Here is a 19803-nt window from a genome sequence, read left to right as displayed (position 1 = left end):
CTTTTTTTCACTTGCTGTAAGCCCATTCCTAAACATGTCGACAAAGGTAAGATGATGGATACCGGACACTGCAACATGCAAGCTGTTACCTCCTGACACGCAAAAATCACAATGGCCTTGCATACGCAGATAGCTACTCGTTTGTCTTCTGTTGAAAACGAAGCTAGAGACATCTGTGAGGAAAAAAATGAAATTGATACCTTAAAGTTCCAGCGTCCTATAAATAGGACAGCAAACTTCATTACCATTCCACAAAGACAAAAACCTCGTGGGTTTGAGATATTCTTCATATAAATCGTATGGAGACCCTTTCAAAGTTATATATAGCATTTTTACACGCCCACTGCATATTGTTTGCAAACTAGATTAATGAAACTGATAGCATGACATAGTACTAAATATTGCTTTAATTAACTGTACTTTTACTTATGCTGTTCTCAACCCAAATTGTTATCTTTATTTATGAACATAGTTATTAATTTGCTTTATTAAATAATAAAACAATTGCTTGTTCATAATCTTAGTTTTACATTTAATAAAAATTAAGAAATCAACTGTCGTATTTATAGGACGCTGGTTACTCACAAGTGCAAAAAATTAGAAGTAAAACGTAAAATCGAGGAGTTTTCTTTTTGGGCCCTTGTACTAATACGTCTCTCTACGAGCTGAATTAACCTCAACCAAACTTCATAGTGGCTTAAAGGGTATGCTTTAGTTTTCAACTTTTACATGCGGGAGTTTATACTTATTCGGTTGGTTGTTTGTTTCTTTGAATTTAAAACGTAACGAGATTTAGCGATGTTTTAAAACTTCCAATTTACATCAACAGGACTCCAACTTGCATCCTTCCCCAAAACCAAAAAAGTAAACCGAGACTTAGTGAATTTTGTGTAACCTGCTTTCAACTGATTCCCCAGAGAGAAGCAACGAACGAGTAGCCACGGAGAAAAGTGATTTTCCGCTTTTCCGAGTTTTGTTTATTGGTTACCACGGCAATAAAAAAGAAGACAAAACTATCCCCTATGCATTGCACCGTTCCATGAAGACACACAGGTGTTGCGGAGGTAGGGCCCCACACAGACTCGGCCGTACCGGAGATGATGTGACCAGCACCACGGTCCGACCTCCTCTATCCCTAGGTACACATTGATTAGAGGCTGGATGAGCCACAGAACCGCTCTTTGCAAGAGGAATTGTGGATATAATTCGAAACCGAAACTCCGGCATTCCAGTCAGACGCCCTACCGATTTTCAAATTTATTAGCAAACGTCTTAAAGAGTGTACAATTATTTTTCATAACTGTATTTCATGAGACAGAATTGTTGTCCCTTCTGTTGATCATAGAGGGTCATCGCACAACTAAAGCCCGTCTTTAAAATATTTCGGAAGCAAATTCTATAACCTCTATAACAAGGGGCTGGGTAGTAACAGTCCCACTGACTTTTAATGGTATCATTACAAATGTATAACATATATGAAGAACACTCTTGCCCAGGCAGGGATTCGAAACCCGGACAACGAAAGTAGAAAGAAATGTTAACGCAATGGGACATCTATCTCTTGGCAGGATTCGTACCCAGAATCTTTGTACGCGAGATCGTGAGTCGATCTGTCATCGTGTACGACAACCGGGCCAGCTAGCATAACATTGCAACAGTAGAATTGTTATGCAGAGCTTATACAAGTACAATCTGTGAAGCTAATTGGGACTGGGTATAAAGTTATTGCAGTTACGAGTTATCCGCAAACGAACCAAAACCTCTCTCCACATCAAGACTCGAACTCACGAACCACCACGACTGTTAAAATAGGTTGAACCAAATTATTCGCAAAAGGGTTGGCGAGTTCCATTTTGCGATTAAAAAAATTGTACCACGCTAAGTAAACCTACTTAGCTCGTCTACTCTCCAAGTTATATAATCAATCCTACAAGGAAATAAGGGGTGTTTGGAAACGACGACAGTGTTTTAACATATGTTTTTAGCATCTTTTACGAAGATCTGGTCTCGTCTACTGTCTGTGAGGAAGTTTTAAGTTTGTTCTTAATTTTTAATGTGTTGTGTTTGTCTTGTGCAGATCCCTTTGCAACCTCGCACTTCTAATCTTTCTCTTTCTCAAGGAGCTTCTTACCCCCCTTGTTTTAAACTTTTAAGGAAGAATTTTAGATAAGAGGATACTGCCCCTTATATATTGAAGGGTTCAAAACGGTCGTATGTGCCGACGCTAGTGTTGCCCACGAGACGAGACTTTGGCCTGTCTCGTCTCGTGGAAATGCTGTCTCGTCTCGAAAATATTCGTTTGTCTCATGACACATGGTCAATCTCGTCTCGTCTCGAATTTTTAAAAGCCTGTCCCGTCTCGTCCCGTGGGCAACACTAGCCGACGCACACAACAATTTTAATTCTATCAATCACGAAGTAAGAGGTGTTAAGGGTGGCATAAAGGATGTTTTCTTTCCTTCTTTCTTCCTTTGTTTTCTTTCCTTCTATTTTCTTTATTTCTTTACTTCTTTCTTTCTCCTTCTTTCTTTCTTTCCTCCTTTCTTCTTTCTTTTTCTCTTTCTTTCTTTCTTCCTTCTTTCTTTCGTGAGAGAGAGAGAGAGAGAGAGAATGGGGGTGGGCTTTCTTTCTTTCTTTCCTTCTTTCTTTCCCTCTTTCTTTCCTCTCTCTCCCCTTCTCCCTCTCTCTCACGAAAGAAAGAAGGAAGGAAAGAAAGAAGGAAAGTGAGAAAGCTCTCTCTCTCTGTCTCTCTCTCTCAGTCTGTCTATCTCTCTCTCTTTTTCTTTCTTTCCAGTGAGAGAGAGAGAAATAAAAGAGGAAAGAAGGAAAGAGAGAAAGAAAGATAACCCTTTTTAAAGACGACCAAATGTCGACCTCTCTTCCACGTGGTACACACTGAGCTGCATTTTGCAGACTAATGAGGCACTGGCGTCTGGACTCACAGCCGGTATCATCCTATGTGGGACTCGTGTTGTATTGTGTTGTGTTCTGCCCATTTTTTCTCTCTCCTATCATCAATTTCATCTAATCACCACCTTCAAGATTAGCCACAATTGGCAGAAAGTGAATTAAATAAACCAAAATCAATACAGCCATACATAATTAAGCATGTAATAAACTGCAGAAGTAACGCAAAAGTTTCCATCTCGGCATATAAGCCAATACATTCTCCTCGCAACTTTTCCATCAGCTACCAGCAATTTCTAATTTGCGGTTAACCCGTAATTTCTAAACAAACCCATTTACTTTTCAAAACCCACTCAACCTAACAAGGCACTGTCGATAAATGAATACTTTTCTTGCTTTAAGTGTTTACTGCGTCAATAAGCGAAAATAAAACCCCGCATAAAAGTTCCCAGTAAGTTTGTTTATCCTCATATATTATGATTAACTCTTGCCACGAGTCTCCGCAAACGTTTGCTTTGTTAGGTGGTAAGTACGCGCTGGGAGTGATGTGCTATGCTTTACTGCATGAAGGAATGCTTTCTGCAAACAAACTTCGACACAATAAAAAGAAGTTACGCTGCTGCGTAGAGCAACATTAACGGAGTTTCAAACTAACATTCGCCACGTCGACAGGTCATTCCGTTGATTAGCTGTGAAGGGTGACACGATGGAGATAGAAATGTCTTTTTTAATGGAAACGTGTTCTATGATAGGTCTAAAAGTTTCTCCTTTATTTGTTCCGTGTATCTTGTGGTCGACAGTTCAGAGTTGCAAGTATAAAGACAACAAGAACCGTACACGGAAATTAATGAGTAAACACGAACATGCAGGGTGGGGCTGAAAAACCTGATGATTATTTTAAACGATATAACACAGTAAATAAAAAGAGTACGTCTTTATTCATGTGCTAGCCTTACAGCCATGTGAGGCCATTATTACTGATAAAAATTATGATTTACACCAACATTAAGAGCGGAAAACATCTTCTTGCAAATGGCGCCCATTTTGGTTCACACACTGCTGGTGTCGGTCGCTGAAACTTCTTTTCTGGGGAATTCTTCTTCTTCTTCTTTCTTCTGGCCCTATCAACCTTATGTTGACTTTAGCCAACTTTTCTGATTGTCTGGAATGTATATTTTTTATAGCACTATGGACCACTGAAAAGTATGAACACTGGGGAAGAAAAAATTAAGTAGATCACTAGTTTCTGTTTGTTTTAGTCATGAGCTTATACCGTGATATGGCATCGTCGAGCATATCGTAGAAGATCAACATTATGGGGGTGTAAGGTCATGCAGAAGAGCTGGGATGGGTGTGGGGAGGGGATATTCAATTTCAAGAAGCTGTGATATAGTTTTATTTGTTCCCTGTGATTTGCTGGGCACTGTAAAAAAAGATGATTGGCATCTTGGTCTTGAGCACCACATACACAATCTTGTTTTGATATAATACATATTTTAGCTAAATGAGCATTTGTACGTACCTGACCTGTATATGACCTGTACGTAAGCGAATAATGAAAATAATTACAGAGCGAGGTAAAGGATATTTGAAGTACCACGGTTTATAAATATTGTGATCAGAAAACCATTTATAGGTATGTCCCGTTGTTTGTAGTTCATCAGAACACCATTCTCTCCACATTGATTGTTTTTTCTTTACTCTCGGTTGAAGATCGGTGTACGGAAGTCTATCGATAATAATTGGTACATGATTTCGGGCCATTTTAGCATATATATCCACTATGTCATTCCATATTATTTTGATGTGCTTTTACATAACTAAATTGAACTTACGACTACGTGCAAATTGTACTTGTTTTAGGATGAGAATAATATATAGTGATTGTTTACATATTGTAGGATACGAGGTATTAAGTGTCATGAGAACACTTTGTGCATCAGTTATCAAGAGAATTTTTGTGTGATTAGTTTCGATAGCATAATTGAGTGCTCTATATATCGCATAACTCTCAGCTGTTAATATCGGGGAATCAGCTGGTAAACGAAATTGTTTATGTACATTGTATTCGGGAATAAAGTATGCACAGCCTACTCCATATATATCTTTTGAACCATTGGTATAAATCTGTAAATGATGGGGCCATTGTGCTCTATACATGGAATAATGACCAAGGTCCCTAAGATGTATCTGTGCTTGTGAACATAAGGGGATGGTTAATTGATAAATGAGTGGATTTGGGAATGTAAAATATGGTTGTGAGCTTCATTGTCTATATTATAACAATATATAAGATAATATGAGTTAAATTGTGGATCTATAACAACTGCAGTTAAGCAATGTTTTTGGATCTCAAATAATATATTGAAGGGATGTAGATGATTTTCTTTTGTCTTAAGTAAGTAATTCTTGTTGAGTAGGATACGTCTGAATGATAATGGCATTTCGATACTCTCCATGTACACACTAACATTTGGACTTGAAAGCATGAGTCCTAAAGAAAAAAATGTCGTTTTGTTATTCCATCGTGTCACGTGGTGGGGTCGTGTCACGTGGTGGTGTCCTGGGAGGGGAGGTGGTGGGAATTTCACTCCACACTAGCTGCCATTTCAGTCAGCATGGAGCCTTGGATCACAACGCACCCCGCTGTCATTGTTGAAAAGTTGAAATTAGCGCCGTTTGCAAGATATTATTTTCCTCACTTTTTTAAAAAATCATCAGGTTTTTCGGCCCCACCCTGTATATAAACTTTGGATTTTAAATAGTTTACAAGATGTAAACCAAAAGTTAAAGATCAGTGGAGATAGAACAACTGATCAATAAATGAGATGCGCAAATATAATCAGGCACAGTCACGAGTAAAAGTGAGCCTTGCATTATCACCACGCTATCCTTGTAGACAGGCAACCTAGAATACACGACGACATGGTACATTTCATAACAGGAGAGGTTTTATCAAAATGTAATGTCAATTTCATTTTTCATCAAATCTAACATGTCTAACGACGACGTAGTGGTAAAGCCGTCACCTTGTAATAAAGAGGTTCCAATTGGACGCACATAGTGTTTCGGATCCCACTTTTAAACTGTAGGTTCAGTCCCTATTAGCCTATCTACGGTATGGATAAAGGTGGAGTTGAAACAAAATTCGAACTCAAACATCTAACAAAAACGCACAATTAGTGGCAGTATTAAGTATAATATGCCTAAAAGAATAACAATATTTTTTTTCTTTTAAAATTATATCGTAAAGGAGTAACTAGGATAAGATTATACCAACCAAAGTTCTTGAAGTGTAAAACACACTATACTAGGAATAGTTTCTCTCTCAGTGACATGACACGATACGTCAATCAAGAAAAGAGGTGGTGGGCTATTGCGCCGTGTAAGAAACGCGCTACTGGCGGCTGTTGCCATCAGTAGCGCCCACAGTTGCGATTTCCACATGGGTTTTGTAAATATCCTCCTATGCCTATGTTTACTTCATGAAGCAGCGGATGGGCCGTTACGTTCATTAAGCTACATCTCTCGAAACGCAGATGCTAAGAACTAAGCCTGATCATTACTCCTGTGTTATCACCAATGGCATAACGTGCATTATGTGTCACATTTAGAATTTTCGACTTTTGGAACATACTGTGACGCAGGTAATGTTCGAAGATAAATGTTCAGAGTGCCACATGAGCCTTGAGGCATCCTATTAGTAAAGTTAAATTTAATTGTTGCTATGTTTGTGGCGAGGGATATTTGCCGGCTTTTACATTAGAAAATATTTTATTCTCTACAAGTATCAACATCAAGTGCACAATTCTTACCACGAGGATGGAACACATTTTAAGCAATATGTAGGTACAATTTTGAACCCTCATGTCCCGGCGTTGCCTACGTGGGGCGACGGAATTCAAATTTCGTAATATATATATATATATATATATATATATATATATAGGTGATAAAATGAACTGCAATAATTACCGTGGAATTTCTCTACTCTCAACAACATATAAAATATTATCTAACATTATTTTAACAAGACTAACCCCATATGCTAATGAAATTATAGGTGATTATCAATGTGGATTTAAATGTAACAGATCAACTACAGATCAAATTTTTCACATCAGACAGACACTTGAAAAAAAGTGGGAATATAATCAAAATGTCCATCAGCTATTCATTGATTTCAAAAAAGCATATGATTCGGTCAAAAGAGATAAATTATATAATATATTAGTAGAGTTTGGAATACCTAAGAAGCTTGTTAGTATGATAAAAATATGCACTAGTGAAACAGAAAGTAAAATTCGTGTGGGTATTAATATGTCTGACAAATTTACAATTCATGATGGGTTAAAACAAGGAGATGCATTATCTCCATTGCTCTTTAATTTTGCCTTAGAATATGCTGTTAGGAAGGTAAAAGAAACTAAAGAAGGACTAAAATTAAATGGTGTGACTCAGGTGTTAGCATATGCAGATGATGTAGACTTACTGAGGGATGATGTGAATACAATTAAGAATAATGCTAAAATATTTTTCAAAACTGCTAAAGACATAGGTTTGGAAGTTAACAAAGAGAAAACTAAATATATGCTTACAGGCCGAAACCAAGTGTTAGGTAATAATCAAAATCTAATTATTGATAACAACTCGTTTGAACCAGTTTCCAAATTCAAATACTTAGGAGTAATATTAACAAATGAAAATTATATTAAAGAGGAAATAAAAAGTAGGCTTAATTCAGGAAATGCATGTTACTTCTCTCTTCATAAACTTTTGTCTTCTCGTTTAATATCTAAGAAACTAAAAGTTAAAATATACAAAACCGTAATTTTGCCTGTAGTAATATATGGATGTGAAACTTGGTCCCTTACATTGAAAGAGGAACATAAATTGAGAGTATTTGAAAATAAGATCCTTAGGAAAATCTTTGGACCTAAAAGGGATGAGGAGACAGGTGAGTGGAGAAGGTTACATAATTTAGAACTACATAATTTGTATTCATGTCCAGATATTATTAGAATAATTAAATCAAGACGACTTAGATGGGCAGGCCATGTGGCACGAATGGGAGAGGAAAGAGGAGTTTACAGGATTCTTGTTGGGAAACCTGATGGTAAGAGACCTGTAGGAAGGCCAAGACGAAGATGGAGGGACAACGTTGAGATGGACTTAAGGGAAATCGGTAGGGATGGAAAAGAGTATATACAGAGTGTCCGAAAAGTCACGCAACCCGGTGTTTACGACCGTATAACGGAATAGCAAAACGGAATGAGAAGAAACGCTTTCTGCCAAGAGAATGCCCTGTATATTGGGAAAATTTAGAGAGACAAACACATGTAAGAACATGCATGTTTTAATAACAAATAAGCAAAGTGTTGCCAAAGGCGGAAAAAAAATATTTGCAAATCGTGTATATTGATGCACAGAACTCACTGAGGTAAATTATTGCAACATTTCACAATACCAACGAACAATTTGGATGGCCATCTAATGAATTTGACAGAAAAAGAACTTTGACGAAGTTTCAAAAACATTGCAGAAGGGAATAAATGGGCCGTTCCAAAAATCGATGTTTTCACAATATTACGAGGGACATTGGCAACACTGTTGGTGTCACGTGTCACTAACAGACGTGTTTCACCTCAGGCTATCACACTAAGGCACTTTTAACGACAAAGGAGAAAGTTGGTTATTCTCGAACATATGCAATAAATTACATACACCTTGCAACCCTGAAATGTGGTTTCAATTGGATAGGTATGTCAACAGCCAAAATTCCAGGCATTGGTCGACAGAAAACCCACATCAGTTGCATTAACTACCCTTGCACTTTCCGAAAATCGGTGTATGGTGTGGAATATGGCGACGTCGTATTGTGGGACCGTTATTCTTTGAGACAACAGTGGATACCTCTGTGTACGGGGATCTCATAATGCAATTCGTTGCTCTCCTGGAAGAAGACGAACGTGATGTTTGGCTACAACAACATACATCTAATGAATCTCTTCGTATGCTGAGATAATTTTTTGGTGATTGTCTAATATCCAAGGATTTATGGCCCAGTCGCTCGCCCGATTTAACATCTGGAGATTTTTTTCTGTGGAGTTACTTAAAGGGGAAAGTATACCAAACGGGACCCAGAACATTGGAGGAGCTGAAACGAAACATTACACAGGAAATTAATAATATCGGTGCTGCAACCCTCAGGAAGGTATCTGAGAACATGATCAAGCGAAGCAACTTTTGTATCCAAGAAAATGGTGGACACTTCGAACATTTGCTTTAATTTGTAGTGATACCCACATTTCAGGGTTGCAAGGTGTATGTAATTTATTGCATATGTTCGAGAATAACCAACTTTCTCCTTTGTCGTTAAAAGTGCCTTAGTGTGATAGCCTGAGGTGCAACACGTCTGTTAGTGACACGTGACACCAACAGTGTTGCCAATGTCCCTCGTAATATTGTGAAAACATCGATTTTTGGAACAGCCCATTTATTCCCTTCTGCAATGTTTTTGAAACTTCGTCAAAGTTCTTTTTCTGTCAAATTCATTAGATGGTCATCCAAATTGTTCGTTGGTATTGTGAAATGTTGCAATAATTTACCTCAGTGAGTTCTGTGCATCAATATACACGATTTGCAAATATTTTTTTTCCGCCTTTGGCAACACTTTGCTTATTTGTTATTAAAACATGCATGTTCTTACATATGTTTGTCTCTCTAAATTTTCCCAATATACAGGGCATTCTCTTGGCAGAAAGCGTTTCTTCTCATTCCGTTTTGCTATTCCGTTATACGGTCGTAAACACCGGGTTGCGTGACTTTTCGGACACTCTAGAACTTGCTCAAGATAGGGAAAGATGGAAGGCCTGTGTTGCTGCAGCCATGAACCTTCGGGTTTAAGAAGGCTAGGGAGTGTGTGTGTGTGTATATATATATATATATATATATATATATATATATATATATATATATATACACACACACACACACACACACACACATACTTTCGTCTTCTTCTACTACTTGATAAATAAAAATTGGGTTGTTTTTGACTATAGACTGCAAAAAGAGCTAAAATTTGTCACTAGCAGTCCTAGTTACAGATAAAAGGTAAAGGTAAAAAAAAGGTAAAGTGCTCCCCTGTGCATAGCACCACGCCATGAAGGCGTATAGGGGGTGTGGGGGTAACGCCCCAGATATGATTTTTTATTTAAAACTTTGTGTAATTTTAAATTTTCTGTTCAAAAGACGCTCGACGTGAGACCCACACGCGGAAAACAATTTCGGCGTTTAAGTGTTAACCTATTCACATGTTTATCTTGCGTGTGAATGTTTTCTATGTGATTTAGTGAGTAGGGTTAGGCACATGCGTTTGCTCTATTTTGTGCATCAAGGGGCTAGGCTTGTGTTCCACGTCTCTCTCCAACATTATTCACTTTGTGAGCTGGTGCGTTGTCACGCTTGAAAATCCAACTTCTCGGCACATAGTTTTATTGTTATACATTCGAGTTGTTCCAACGTTTCATTAAGTAAATAATGTAATATGTGTAGATTTCAAGCTGAAGTGAGAAACTGACTTTTACAAGCACAATTAAGCAATAAAAGTACATCTTAGTTTACAACAGACAATACAAATTCATTAATTCGCTAAATGTATTTTCTTTCAGGATGAGAGGCAGGAGATGCATAGCCTGGGCGGGGACTTGGACAATTCACTCGACGAGAGGAGAGAAAACATTCTTAGGAACCTTGATTCTTTGGGTAAGTATTTCTCCTTTCTAGAATGTGCAGATTGTCTGTTACTGTTTTTCCATATGTTATGTTCGCTTTGATGCAATCGTTTGAATATTTGTGACACGTCAAAATGGCTTTACGTTAATGCATTAAAACGTATTTCCCAACTGACGATAAAATCTATTTCTCTCTCGAAAAACATGTCATTTTTTTAAATGTGTATCAATAATTTTCAGTTTTAAAACTGAATTATAAGGTGGAAAGTGAAAATTCTAGTAAAAGCACGTTACATGTTTACGAGGTGAACGGAAATCCTGGAACTGCAAATGCAAAATTGTACTTTTTGAAATAAAAATCTTATGAGGCTCTCACTAAAACTGATTGTAGTGACAATTTTAAATTATTTCATAATAACAATTGAACTATTTCGTTATTCCGAAACTAATTTCGAATATGTGCATGTATTTGTTAAAAAAGGTTAAACATTTATAAAATTAACTGCAGGTTACTAAAGGCATACTTCGCTCGTTGATTTCGAAATTTTAATGTAGTTTACTGTATATTGTAGGTAAGGTATTGTCAAATATTGAACTGCGCGGAGGAACAGCCAGATCAATCAAAATGATTTATGTGCAAGATCGTTTTAGGAGTTGCTACTAAGTCTGTTCTTAAAAACATTTTACCTTATAACCAGATGAACAGTTGCATAATTCGCTGTATATGGTGTTCTCAAGCAGAAAACAAAATACTGCAACACATATTATCTAATAGAAAAATAAAGAATTAATTTAATTCTATGATGCACAACAAAAGGTAAGGATTTATTTGCGCAACAGCTTTAGAGACCTCAAAACGCGAAGTCCGACACGATGATCTCTTGTTCTTACGTTTCTTAACTGTAGTCATCTATTTGCTTCAACTTTGTGTTCAGATTCCGCCATCGAAAGTAAAAAAATTAACTACATCGTCTTTCGCCCAACCACGTCAATTGATCTTGTAATCCTGAAACTTAATTCATAGTTGACTCTGTTAATACTTCACGAAAATTTAGATTTTAGGTGGAAAAGTCGTGTCTGAATGTTCCGTTGTCTTTTTAAGTACTTTTATGTATGTGTGTATCACGTTCTACATTGTACAGCGTCCTCATCTAGTCTTGTCTTTTGTCACGTTTTCGTATATTGACAACAAATGTCCAGATCTTCTGTTTGTCCACGTTCTGCTCTGATGGTGAACTGTTAAGTGTACAAGAAATAATCAAGATCCACGGTGATTGTGCTTCTGTGATAAAATGTGTAAGTAATATTTCGTCCTTTCCTATCTGTAAATTAAAATGGTTTAGATTTATATTTGTAATATTGGACACAATACCAAGAAAACAGTTAATGCATTTACTCACAAGATTTTCAATGATTTGTAAGTATAATATAAATAATAATAGTGTAATTTCTCTTACATACTCATTATAACTCGAAACAATTTTTCATTTATGCAAGTCGGACAACTTCACAAATTTAGTATGGTATATACATATATAAGCAGCTCTATAACTAATATACGATGTACCATAATATTCAATCAGTGTAGAAGAGATTCTCAACAAGAAATTTTATTTACTATAAATAAATTTGAACGTAATCTTCACTGCATACTGACCTACTTGGAAATACATACAGGAAAGTTCCCTACGATTTACCTGACATGCTATCTTTTGGAACTATCTTCATGATGGGTGTTGAAGCAAATTTTGAAATTTTCCTCTAACTAACTCTCTAGCCTTCTTAAAGCCGAAGGTTTATAGCTACAGCAACACAAGCCTTACATCTGTCCCTATCCTGGCTAAGATCAATCCAATATTTTCCATCCTTACCGATATTCTTTAGGTCCATCATCAACGTTATCCCTCCATGTTCGTCTTGGCCTTCCTACAGGTCTCTTACCATCAGGTTTCCCAACAAGAATCCTGTAAACTCTCCTTTCCTCACCCATTCGTGCCACATGGCCCGCCCACCTAAGTCTTCTTGATTTAATTTTCGTGTAATATTGGTTATGTACCCAAAGATAAATGTTATTCTGTGGGCTTACAATAAAATTTAAAATCATTCCACGCCGGAATAAAACCTAGTACTCTTTGATGACAATGTGATGTCAAAGTAATGACATTTTGAGATGAGAAAAATACGATAAAAGAAGAGAGTAAATTATTGATGGCCTTAACCAGGTCTGTATCTGGGAAGTCCTAGTTTATCCAATCGTCTACAATATCACAACAATACTTTGGCTATAAAAGTACTAGTTGAGACATTCTAAACTATCCTGTTCCGCACTGCCGTCAACACATTTGTGGTTTATCTTTACATACTTCTTTTTTTCGTTGTCCTATACACAGCATAAGGGTATTCAAGTAACGTAGTCGATTAGTATATTTCGTGGTCTATGTTTCTCATACACACATAATTACAAACGTTCTTGTGCTACGACTAATTTATTTCGTCTTATTTTCCACTTTGGAAATAAGGTTGGAAACATTCTCTACCATTTAATCATGATTTATGTCCGCGTTGTGCTTGTCATACATTCACAGGAGTATATACAAAAGCAAAAAAAGTATATACAAGCAAAATTACAACAGGAGAGGAAACAATATATTCTGCAATCTTGAATCCTCTCTACCACACTAAATTAAAAGAAATTAACGAACTTTAAATTCAAACAAAGAACATCAGCTACACGGTTGGGTTTACTCACATATCTATGTTATTTTTACATATACATAGATTTACAGTTTAGAATATTATACGCTTGATATTCTTGGATCCTTGTCCAAGGACAAGGATCAACCGTTGTAACCCTGTTTTCAATTATTTTTCGCCAACTTCATTCACTGTATTTATCCACAAAAGAATTCTATTGTGACATATTTTCTTTAAGGTTTCTTTTAACATCATTGCTTCTAATGTATTTATTTCTCTTTCCACAGTCGAGCATAAACTAAATCTGGAAAGATTAATTTCAACCCATGAGAGGGACGTGCCGAGAGAACTGGATCCAATAGGAGGTGGAAACATTCTGAGGCGTCAACTGGACTCAATAGGCGGTGGGAACATACTGAGGAGACAACTAGATCCCATAGGGGGTGGCAATATCTTACGACAACTAGACTCAATAGGCGGTGGGAATATTCTTAAGCGTCAACTCGACTCCATCGGTGGAGGAAACTTATTGAGACGGCAACTGGACTCCATCGGTGGGGGAAACCTTTTACGTCACCTCGATTCAATCGGTGGGGGAAACCTACTAAGACGGCAACTTGACCCCATCGGTGGAGGAAACTTATTGAGACGAGAACTTGACCCCATCGGAGGTGGCAATATCTTGAAAAGGAATTCAGAAGTCATAGAGAGCAGGAGACAGCTGGACCCTATAGGTGGTGGAAACATTTTGAGGCAGCTTGATTCCATTGGCGGAGGCAATATTCTACGACGACAATTGGATTCCATTGGTGGAGGAAATATCCTAAGGCAGACGGATCCAATCGGAGGAGGAAACATTCTCAGACAACCTGTACAACTTCGACAACTTGATTCTATTGGTAGAGGAAATATTCTATGACGAGAAGCTTGACAATGAGGACTGAATTTGCCGATCAAATTTAGGAAAATGAAATGAACTACGCGTCAGATGCATTTCCCGATCTGTTTTTCACTAAATCTACTGAATTTTTAATAAACAAAACAACCACAAGATAATACAGTAATTTGAAATAATTGTTTGTTTTTTTTCAATTCTTACCCGACTGTTCTCCTTAAGTGTTCCTCCTTCTATATATAGCTTTGCAAACCGTATAAGTTAAACGCTCCTTTATAATTAGTAAATAACAATAAATGCTCGCCAAACAGTCTTAGAACATACGTATATAGGAACATTGCTCTACAGCCCTCATCAAGAACTGAACCTTTGCGTAGTTTCATTTTCTAAATGTTTGTTTTCTTTTCTGGAAATCGGGAATTTTCATTAGCAACTGTTCCTGAGTTGGCAGCATTCAATTTCAAGCATTCCACGTGAAAATGTCAGTTCCTGAATTGGTAACTTTCATCACAATTCCTGAATTGCGACTTGAACTTCGTTCCTGAGTTGGAACATCACCTATTACAGAGTCATGATATTCTCCTCGGATTGGAATGCAGAACTTCCGGATCCTATTTCTTCCCTCATCCCCCCCGCCCCTGTGAACAGCCGGATCTGAATTGACAGATAGTGAAATTTGTATAAGTAAGCAGTCGAACCCACCTGAGAAAATAGGATGAACCTAATCTTCAGTTCACTTTGGGATTTAGGGATTTGGAAGTGAGCACATCTAGTTTATAGTAAGAGAAGCAGGTACGTGCCTGGATAACGGAATTGTATCTCTAAGGTAACTTGTCTGAGCCGATCAATTCTTATCCACCTTCCAATATTAAGATTCCACTGGGATAAATTGTAACTCCTTGTCTTCCACAATGACAATCCTAAGGATAAAAAGAATCAACTCACATAGGCTAATCAGGACAGGACTGACAGTTTAAAATAGTATCCGAGCCAGTGTTTCTCCGGAAATCGAGCAAGAGACTACTTAATTACAAGTCAGTAATCCATTACGCCATGTATAAGATTCACCGCTATGACGCCAGGGGTCCCGGGTTCGAATCCCGACCTAGGCATTGGTGTTTCTTGTCTCTCCTCGTCAATTCCATTCCATCATTATTCATCCACACATTCACGATTAGCCAAACGTGGCAGAAAAGCAACCCTAAATAACATAAATCAAATCAAGTGAACTTTAGCTCCACCGGCAGATACCATGCTTGAGTATTGGCAAACCATGGGTTCTTGGATCGATCGATTGATTGATCTGGATTATTTTACTTCGCTTTTCTGACACTTCTGGCTAAATCCAAAGATGTGGATGAGTTACGATTAAGGCTGAGCCGATACCAGTGGTATCGGTATCAGAAAGTATCGGTTGGAATTTATCTACCGATACCAGCCGATACTTTTCCGGTCTTTCAAGAGGACCGCAAAAATGCCGCGCAACACTTTCGCGCAGTCTCATTATCCTGGAAGTAATGTAAAATTCAAACTTTATTTTTATTTTTCACCAATTTTGCAAGAAAAAATCCATTTTGTGATTACATAATATCTATTTAAATATTCTGATTAATTCTTGAATATTCTAAAGCAATTTTCTGGGTAAATTGGTGCATATAATTGGAGAAGAATATTTTCGCACTGATATTGATCAATATTTTGAATACATTTTAATTATTACAATTTTCAAGCATCGGTATCGGTGGGAATCGGTGAGAGTATCGGTATCGGTTCAAGGTGGTATCGGCTCAGCCCTAGTGATCATATGATGAAATTGATGAAATGACACTCACAAAGAACGCCCATGGCCAGGCCTGGATTCGAACCCGAGACCTCTGGTGTCGTAGCGCGCTGTGCTAACCACTCCGCCACAAAGGTCGGCGGTTCTTGGAACAAATACCAAGGAATACGGTGAAGCTAGTTCTATCTGTTTCATCCATTCTCCCAAGCTTACCATACATGATCCTAGTTGCAATTGCCCTGAAACAGAGGCCGTGTCCGAAAGGTGCAAGGCCGTACTTGAAGCGAGCATCCTCCGAGTATGGTCTTGGAGTGCGGTCTTCAAGCCGTGGACTAAAAGTACACGTCTTTCGAATTGCACTTCGACTGCAGCGCCAAATACGATCAGTAGATAAAAATGAGTACTCGTTGTTTTCCTCGCGTTTTAAACACTTATTTTTCACCATAGATATCATGTTGCATTTTCAAATGTTCGTACACATACATTTTCACACATTAGAAAAACTATAACCAACAACTTGCTGGCCGCTGGCTTTCTACCTCCGTGATTTTAAACACGTGACCTAGTCACCAACCATCTGCACTGCGAGCTGTGCACTTGCGTACTTCTGTTCTTGGCGCTTTCCAACTGTACTAGGTGACGTCAATTCCGACAAGACCATACTTCAAGTCTGTACTTTGTACCTTTCGGACAGAGCCCCTGTAAAACGACGCGAACTTTCAAACTACGCAACTAATGGCAATTCTAACAGCAGCTCATTTCTCTATTTCACCCAGGCTAACTTCTTTCATCCTTACCAGACACTTTTTTAACTTTTTCAAACTTGCGAATGCCTCGAGCTTGTTGATTATTTTGCTTTTTCAGCATTCACGTATTATATTTCTCTTTTTCATCAAGACGGGGCAACAAAAACTTTCTTCTTGTTCATTTTTGATTCGATATTAATATAAGATTCCAAAGTTTATATAATTTCTAAACTTTCTCCTCTTCTCTTAATAACATTTATCTTAGCTTTAACTTGCATTGACTTTAACTTCATGTTCATTCCTATCTTTTGGCCTCCTAATCTGCTTAGATAGATTGGTACCAATAAATAATTTAGAACTGATGATATCTAGATAAACGTGAGTCCGGATAGACCAGAACTTGAACACGGCATTCATGCCATACTGTGTCATTTCTATGACGTTGAGCTACGGGTCTGGTGCGAGGCACGCCGAGCTTTCACCAAACACCAATGCTAAGAGCTCTAGCAGGCCTCCTAACCTAACCGCATGGACATTATTAGAGCTAAGAATAATTGTAAGTCAAGAATTGTTAGGTTATGAGGGTCAAGTTTAGGTTTCATGCCTGTTTCGCCCAGTACCGAAGAACTTGTTTTATTGGCCCAAGTGATAACCCGCGATAGAACGGAAGTACCGTTTCGCCCAGAGGGAAATGTGAAAGTAAGAATTCCCAATCGTGTAGAGCCACGTGTTATTTTTTTCTTTTTTCAGGCAAGAATTGTCATAAGCTAAATTAACTCACGAGGAGGATGCGAGAATGCCTGATTTCAATGGCGTTAAACACAGCCAAATTAATGTGCGAGGAAGACATCGACCTGGGGCCCGTCAAGTATCTTGAGCGACGCTCCCTGAGCAAGATTTTCGCTCGTTGAGCAGACAGATCATTTACTTGACGCTATTTGCTCATTGATCAAAATATCAGTGCCTTTCAATAATCTGTGGTCAATGTGGCTTCGTCGAGTGGACACGATTTCGGTGTTTGAAAAGCTGTTAATTATGGAAATAGAATAGTTGATGTGAACAAAACTGTCGAAATTTTCATCTTCACACCCTTGCACAACTTTCCAAAACTACGGTATATATTTAATATTTATTATTTGGAATAAACAACACTTTCATTTTAATACAATTACAAAAACGGAATATTACATCACCTTCTGTTACTTGAACTTCCTCTCTAATTACGCTATATCGCAAGCCGTTCATCACTAATATAATATTTCCTCCTTGTTCGCCTCGCCACTCGCGGCTCGCCACCCTCATACAGTTTACCTCTTCTTCCCTTTGCCTCACGAGATCGAAACACAAAAACGCTGTATTCTGTGGCTCAAACCTGTGGCAAGCAAGGTTCAAGTTTGCTCAGCGATCAAGTGAGCAGCGTTCGCGGAGCAGCGCCTATTTGGCCATCAAGTAGTTGAGCGATCACGTTGCTCGCTGAGCGCTCAGATACTTGACGCGCCTCTGCAATACTTAAAACAGTAGAAGATTTGCCTAACCTAACCTCACTGGCTAATATTATTGTTGATATTGTGTTCGTACTGTGTATTCTTATGTACATGTATCAGTATTTCTGTTATTAATGCATTAAACAATGCGACAAAGCTCCCCTTTGGAAGCCAGACCTGATTATTTGGATTTTACCTTTCACATTTCCCTTCACATTCGAACAATCTTTTAAAAAGTTCCTCTTGGCGAAACGGTAACGGGCGAAACGGTACTTCGGTTCTGGGGCGTGTTATCACTTGTCGAAAGGGGGATGGGCGAAACGGGAAGTTTCGGCGTTTGTGGAAGGTGGGTGTGCCCCGCACCAGACCCGTTGAACTACCAAGTCATCCCTAACTTAGGCTCATTTTATACTATTTATTTATTTATTTATTCAAAGTTTCAGATACAGCACTTTTAAGGCCATTTTACACTGAAAACTCTAACAAATAACAAGAACAAGTGAAGATGGTTTAAGGTAAAAACAAGAAAAGTTAAATATAAACATAAGGCATAAACAAGGAAACAAATAAAGATTTTCAATTTCTTTTAAGCAATGTATCAGGCTCTTGTCTACAACCACCTCACAATCAAACTCCGCTCATGATTACCGTTCACTGATTCAGACAATTGGTTCATTATATCCGATATGCCTTCCATAACCTGAATTGAGATTAGTAGCAACAGTTTACAAAACTTTTATCTTGACTAGCGAGCGCAGCGCAAACAACCACTGGCTCTTCCTCGCCTAGAACACGTTTTTCATCATCACCATTAATCAAAGAGCAACCCCCCTCCTTATTCACCCACGTTCTCGCCCCCACCCCCTTTCCCGTTGCATTTCAGTTCTTCTGGGTGCTACCAAAACACAAACAGGCAAGAAACCCAAAGTCTTAGAGTTAATATTAGAAGGATTTTTTTTAAAATTTGAAGTACTGTGCTTCTGATGGTAATAATAATGATTGTTCATAGACATTTCATTCACTATAAACGAAATTTCTATGGAATTGGTCAATGATATTGATTAAGGTTCACTATAGCCGAATGTTTACTACAAACGAGTTCACTATGTCCATAGTTGATTGTACAGAGTGTCCGAAAAGTCACGCAACCCGGTGTTTACGACCGTATAACGGAATAGCGAAACGGAATGAGAAGAAACGCTTTCTGCCAAGAGAATGCCCTGTATATTGGGAAAATTTAGAGAGACAAACATATGTAAGAACATGCATGTTTTAATAACAAATAAGCAAAGTGTTGCCAAAGGCGGAAAAAAAAATATTTGCAAATCGTGTGTATTGATGCACAGAACCCATTGAGGTAAATTATCGCAACATTTCACAATACCAACGAACAATTTGGATGGCCATCTAATGAATTTGACAGAAAGAATAAATGGGCTGTTCCAAAAATCGATGTTTTCACAATATTACGCAGGACACTGGCAACACTGTTGGTGTCACGTGTCACCAACAGATGTGTTTCACCTCAGGCTATCACACTAAGGCACTTTTAACGACAAAG

The 19803-nt window shown here is 37.9% G+C and overlaps 1 protein-coding gene across 2 annotated transcripts in view; it reads left to right on the top strand.

Annotated features, from left to right (window-relative positions):
• LOC145986362 (uncharacterized) overlaps positions 1–19803 on the top strand; it is a 203989-nt gene that overhangs the window by 103424 nt on the left and 80762 nt on the right. Inside the window, exons 2-3 of one of the 2 annotated variants that reach the window (XM_083120256.1) lie at positions 10581–10674; positions 13625–14381. In XM_083120256.1, the coding sequence (XP_082976382.1) occupies positions 10581–10674; positions 13625–14256 (726 nt within the window). In that variant the 3' untranslated portion in view covers positions 14257–14381. Of the gene's footprint in view, positions 1–10580; positions 10675–13624; positions 14382–19803 lie in introns of those variants that run through there. The other variant, XM_083120257.1, reaches the window with a different exon arrangement.

The sequence above is a fragment of the Lepisma saccharinum genome, chromosome 4, assembly GCF_977018435.1.
Source record: "Lepisma saccharinum chromosome 4, izLepSacc3.1, whole genome shotgun sequence".
In the NCBI taxonomy this organism is placed as follows: Eukaryota; Metazoa; Arthropoda; class Insecta; order Zygentoma; family Lepismatidae; genus Lepisma; species Lepisma saccharinum.
The sequence above is the reverse complement of the archived record's forward strand: the minus strand, read 5'-3'. Positions and strand labels throughout refer to the sequence as shown.